The sequence below is a fragment of the Cystoisospora suis genome (assembly GCF_002600585.1).
Source record: "Cystoisospora suis strain Wien I chromosome Unknown contig_2605, whole genome shotgun sequence".
Lineage (NCBI taxonomy): Eukaryota > Apicomplexa > Conoidasida > Eucoccidiorida > Sarcocystidae > Cystoisospora > Cystoisospora suis.
The window spans coordinates 668-6,859 of NW_027155403.1; the positions used below are offsets into that span (position 1 = coordinate 668).

Sequence of the window (6,192 nt, forward strand, 5' to 3'; positions counted from 1 at the left end):
ACTACTACTACTATTACTGCTAGTAATAGTCATCCTAATGTCAATCAACAACCACATACCACGAGTCAACACCAGCAGCACCATAATAACTACAATAGTCAACCCCACCCTCCTCCCCATCAGCAGCACCCTCATCAGCCATCGCCATCCTCTCATCATAATATTCATCCTCACCATCAACCGCGGCATCCTCCTCCTTATCACCATCACCCCCACCATCCTGTCACCCTTCAACACCAGGCACATAACAACAACGTCCATCATCCCTTCGGTAATGCTCATAACAACAACACAAATCATATCATGCCCTATGGCTTCGAAGGGGGGGGCGAAAGCGGAGCAGGAGGAGGTGCGCCTCCACCTCCACAACAACCTCCTAGCAGTGGAAATCATGCAGCAGCAGGTGACAGAGGTGTAGGAAGTACTAGTGGTGGTGGAGGGATGTCACCTCAGCATCAAGGTCATCATCATAGTCATCTCATCTCTCCTCAGACTCCCCCACCTCATAATCATCCTATTCCTTCTCATCCGAACCCTCACTCTCATCAATTCGTCCTCTTTGGCCCTGGTAATGGGGGGGGTCCAGAGGCTGGTGCCATGGCAGGAGGGAGTCGTAGAGGAGGCGGTCATCCACCATCTCAGAGTATTGGGATGCCTCAACAACCTCCACCTGGGGTCTTCACAGCAGGGGGGGGAGGACTAGGCGGAAGTTTCTCGGCAACGAATACGACTGGCGCAGCGGCGGCACCACCACCGGGGGGGGGATATCATCCTCCTCAGGGGGGGTATGAGATGATAGGAGGAGGACCTGGTGGTGGTTGTAACGGCATGCCAGGAGGGAGTCTTCTGCTTGGAGGACAACAGCAGCAGCAGGGAGGACCGCATCATCCACATCACAGGGGCACCCCCCAGACAGGTGGTGGAGTGTGTGGACCTCCTGGAGGGGCAGCAGGAGGAGGAGGCCTTCATCCAGAGCCATTCTGTCTACCTGGTAATCCCCACCATCATGCAGGAGGAAATGTTGTAGGCGGTGATGCCTCGTCATTAGAGAGACCTAGTCTAATGGGTGTTGTTCCAACGGGACATCCCTTCATGGGTATAGGTAGTCATGGTGGTGGAACAGCAGGAGGAGCTAATGGAGGTGGGGGGCCCCCACCTTCATCCAACCCACCATCTTTTACGGCGAATACTCCTCTTCCTGGAGTAGGGGGGGCAGGAGGAATGCCACCTGGACCCCTTGGAGGTGGTGTCTATTCTCAACACCATCCCCAGCCACCTATGATGTCTCAGCCATTCTTACATCCTCTCAATCCTTTTCATGCACCTTCGAATCTCCCGTTTGCTCCTCATCATCCTCTCCGTCCACCTTGCTGTGGAGATCCAGCAGCAGCTGCGGCTGCTGCGGCGGCTGCAAATAACTTTTATCTACAAGTCGATGTGATGCAACAGCATCCCCCTCCATTAGGGTTTAGACCAGGAGGAGAATTTTCTCTATCATCTCCACATCATCATCCACCACACCCTCATCCTGGGTTAATGGCACCAGGGGGTCATCCTCATCACGCGCCTCCTCATCCACCTGACTTTCCTACCATGATAGGAGGAATGCCAGCAGCAGCAGCAGGGGGTATGGCAGGTGCCCCGCCCTTTCCTCCTCCGTTCTTTGGACCTCGCACAACACCTACCGGAGTCGTTGTCCTTCAGCAGCCTCCTCACCCACCTCAGACACAACAGCCTGGGATAGGTGGAGGTGTTTTGATAGGAGGAGGGGGAGGAGAACCTGGTGGTGAGAGACGAAGTGGAAGTCCTTTAATGCCATCATCGGTTTCAGCAAACGTCAAACGAGGAGATCATCCACTCTCTCCTACTGCTGCTAGTGGTGGGGGCGGGGCCTCTTCAAACCGTCCAGGGGGTGGTAGTGGTGGTGGAGGAAGGCCTTTCTCTTCACGTCGAGCATCAGGGGGTGGCGTGAGTAGTGGTGGTGGTGGTACTGGAGAACTCCTACCTCATCAAGACTTTCCATCTGAATCGACGGATGTGCGACACCATAGGAATCATCATAGGCGCATTGAGAATCAGCCCCTGAAAGCTCGCACAACAGGAGGGTCTGCGACCACTACCACTACTGCTGCGAGTGGTGGAGACCGAGGATCACGAGGCAACCGAAGGGGAAGCCTAACCAACCCATCAGGTGGTAGTGGTGGCGGTGAGGGTGGTATGATGACAGGAGGAGCCGCAGGGAGAACAACAGGTACGACCGGTAGTAGTGCTGGTATGGGCTCCGGTTCAACATCTGTAGGAGGATCACAGAGAGGAGGACCCCAACCATCATCTGTGAATCCCTCAACATCATCTTCTCCCCCCCCTCCAGCAACAGGGGGTGAATCTTCTGGAGCTGCTGAAGCGATTCCGTCCTCGGGTCCACCAGCTCAGTCACCATCTCTACCTGTCAGCAGTGAGAGAGGAGATGGTCTGACAACACCCCTCTCAGTAGGAGGAGGAGAGATGGAAGAAGCGGCAGGAGATAGTGGGAACGGAGGCATTTTAAGCTCATCGCCTCTTCCTCCCTCTCCCCATCCCTGTGCGCCCCCTGCGGTGTTCCACAATCCGCATTTCCCTGGAATAGACGGGAATGCGGGAGGGACTGTTCTACTTGTCCCGGCAGGCATTACGCTACCATCACCAGCAATGGGTCCTCCTCCTCCTAGAGGAGGGGCAGGCCCACTTGCAGCAGGAGTATCAGGTATCCCCTTAGGAGGACAGCCTTTACCAGGTGGCGCATCGACGGCACCCGCCTTCTTCGCGGCTGCAGCAGCAGGAGCAGGAGCAGCGAGTGGTGGTGGTGGTATCTTACCTGTACCTAACCAGGGTGGGGGAGATCATCATACTCCCGCTATGGGGGAAGCATGGAGATTCACTTCTACTACTAGTACTACGGCTGCATGCGCTCCACCCCCTGGGGCTGGCAACGTTGGTGAGACTCTTCATGGTGGACCAACTAGTATACCACTTGTCGGAGGAGAGGGTCATCCTCCTCCTCCTACGTATCCTTCTCCCTTTCCCCATCTACATGCAGCGCCTGCACCTCATCCCGCCCATCTGCAACCGCATCTTGATCATCTCTCACATCACGCGATTCTTCACCCATCAGAACAGCCACAGCAAGGAGGAAACGAACAGCAGCCTCAAGGACACCCGCTTTGTCGAAATGAGGGTGATGCCAACACCACCCAGGGAATGAGCTTTCCGTCTTGTAGTGTTGAAGTACCTCAACAGAGGAGACCTCGAAAGAAAATGACGAATATGAGTCTGGCTGAAGCAACTAGACGGCGATCGATTAGCTCGCGATTAGGACCAGATGATGTACAAGGGAATGGAGAAGGAGTAGGAGGGGGGAGTGTCCTCGGTGGCGGAGGAGGAGGATTTCTCCCTCAGGAGCACGGCCAGCAGCCGATGGTGGTGGGTAGTGGATCGGGAGATGCTATAGTCATCGGGGGTAAAGATGCTGCAGATAGAGCTATCCCTCCTGCCGAGGATCCTGCTGTAGCAGACGGTACCACGACGATGATAATGGGAGGAAACGAAGCAGTGGGACCACATCATCCGACGAAGAGAGAAGATGACATGCCCCGTCCATCAAGTGCTGTTCCTTCATCCTCTACACCTTCTCGCAGAGACGGCGCTGAAGGCGAGGCGACAAAAGAGAAAGAGACAGGTGGAATGTCTGTAGGGACAGCAACAGCTCCACCCAAGGAGGGAGAGAGTGAAGTGAAATCGACTCTTGATGTGAAGGAAGGAGAACAGAAGAGGAAACAAGAAGAAGCGCGAAAGCAGCATAGTGTAGGTGGGGTAGAGGAGGATGAGGTGAAAAAAGAGAAAGATATCAAGGAAGATCAAGAAACGGAAGAGTCCGTTGAGAAGAAAGATAAAGCCGATCTGAAAGATCCGGAGGTTCGTGACCATGTCCATCAGGAGGCTCATAAGGTCAAGAGTCAGAGTGCAGGAGGAGAGCTTGTATGTCCTGCTGTCAGGGGAGATGGTTCAAGGAGGGGGAGTGAGAAAGCAACATTGCCGATTAGTGATCTTCCTTTCTCTAAGGTATCTGAGAGACGTCAGCATGACGCTGGTGGTCATCCTCATGAAGCTCATGAGAGAGAGACGAGGGGTCCGTCCGTGGAAAAGGGTGGTGGTGTTCCTTCTCCTTCTGAAGAGAATGAGAAACAAGGTCGTCATAGTGGGGCAGACATATCAGATGGGTGTCCGACCACCAACCTTGTGGAAGCGGAAGGAGAAGCGAAGAAGAAGGGTGATGAACGTACCACCACAGAAGGTGGTGATATTAGGAGTAGGAGTAGTGGATCAGGTCTTGTAGATGGAGGGCTGACTTCGACATGCGCGGCTGGAGAGGGAGAGAAAGAAGAAGGACGGGAGGCCCCTCGTTCTAAGGATGCCATCATAGATGGGGATGTACGAAGAGGGACACAAGGAAAAGAGGGCAGAAATCTCAAAGAAACGGAGACCTCTAAGAGCCATTTCAATGAAGACAGGAGAGATCTCTCGAAGAAGGATGATCGTTCTTCCTCCTCTTCCTCCCTGACGGCAGATCAATCTCAAAAGACGGCTCTTCCTACTTCTGTCTCGGGTGGCGAGACAGACGATAAAAAGCATGCTGGTCATCCAGGAGACACCACCCTAAGAGGAGAGAAAGATCAGGAGGAAGATAAGAAGAAGGGAAGTGGCGCCCCAGAGGTGACTTCTTCATCTCTTGGTGAGGCAGGAGAGAAGAAGGACGACGTTAGGGGGGGAGAGGGCGACGAAGAGAAGAAGAAGTCTGAGGGAGGCCTAGTGGGGGCAGGAGAGAATGCAAGTCATTCATCCGATAGAACGGGGATGCTTCAAACAGAGGTCTCAACGACTTCTGCCACTAATAAAGAAGATGAGTATTCCTCTCCGAGGTGTGGGTATTCTTTCGCATCGATCCCTTCTCTAGTCCATCATGCCGAAGTAGGAGGAGACGCCTCAGCCGAAATGATAGGGGAGACTACGAATGTGTCTCTTCCTGATGTCTCGTCTGCGCCCACATCCCTTTTACCTCATCCTCCACCACCTCCAACGAGCGATTCACGAAGTAAAACTTCTTCTTCAGCTGTCTCATCTCACCAACCTGATCAGCAGCAGTTAGTGTCTCCAGCAGGTGTATCTACAGGATCATCTCCTCGGAAGGGTGGGAAGTCGGATTCCCCGCAACCACCTCCACCCTTAGCCGCGTTTTCTTCTTTTGAGAGTTGTTGCTCAGATTTCTCTCGAAGGGATTCCTCTCATGCTTCAGCTCCACCTCCTCCTCCTTCATCCTCGTCATCCTCTTCTATGGGTTTGGCGCCTTCTATTTCAGACGAGAAAGGGTCTCAGGAATTCCCCCAGCGCCCGGTCGCGAGCTCTTCTTCTTCCTCATTGTCTCCTGAGAGACGTCTCTCAACATCACCCCGTAGAGAAGGAGATGTCTCCTCCTCGTCTTTGTCTTCGCCTGACTCCAAATACACAAGCAACACCACGAGTAGTAGTAGTAGCAGTAGTAGTGGAACAAGCCATGCTAGCAGCACACCCCAGGGACATCACTCATCACAGGCGGAAGCCTTTCCTTCATCTCCATCTTCTCGTGGAGGAGCCGGCGCCACGGGGGTGGTGATCCCATCGCGTGGAGGCCCTAGTTCGACTAGTCCAACTGCAGGCATGGCGGCAACAGGCTTGGTAGGTGTATCTCCAGCATCGTCGTCGTCTTTACCACATCATCCTAAGTCAAGTGGAACGACGAATGACAAAGCCAAGCCCGAACCTTCTTTCCATCAGACATCGAACTCGCCTCTTCTTCATTTCTGTCCTTCGTCTTCTTCGACTTCATCTCCGGGGAAGATCCAAAATAGTAGTAGCCCTGGAGGTCTAGTTGATAGCAATTTGCCTCCACCCCCACCTCGATCCTCATCTCCTCCTATCCTGTCTGGTATGAAGAGACCTTTCCCTCCTGTATCATCATCGTCATCTTCGGCAACATCAGCTATCTTTGGTAAACGAGATCTGATCTCTTTCTTTTTGACCTTCTCGAAAGATAAGAAGAAGTTTCTCTCTCCTTTGCCTCACTTGGGTGTCTTCCGTTGTGTCGATCCTAGCGAAGCTCAGTCGGGAGGGACACCTACA

The 6,192-nt window shown here is 53.6% G+C and overlaps 1 protein-coding gene across 1 annotated transcript; it reads left to right on the top strand.

Moving 5' to 3' along the window:
- Positions 1 to 5: 5 nt before the first annotated feature.
- CSUI_005385 (uncharacterized protein) lies at positions 6 to 6,192 on the top strand (the record flags this gene model as incomplete). Its single annotated transcript, XM_068065561.1, has 1 exon — positions 6 to 6,192. A coding segment is annotated over exon 1 (5,889 nt), but the record flags the coding sequence as incomplete, so codon positions are not given.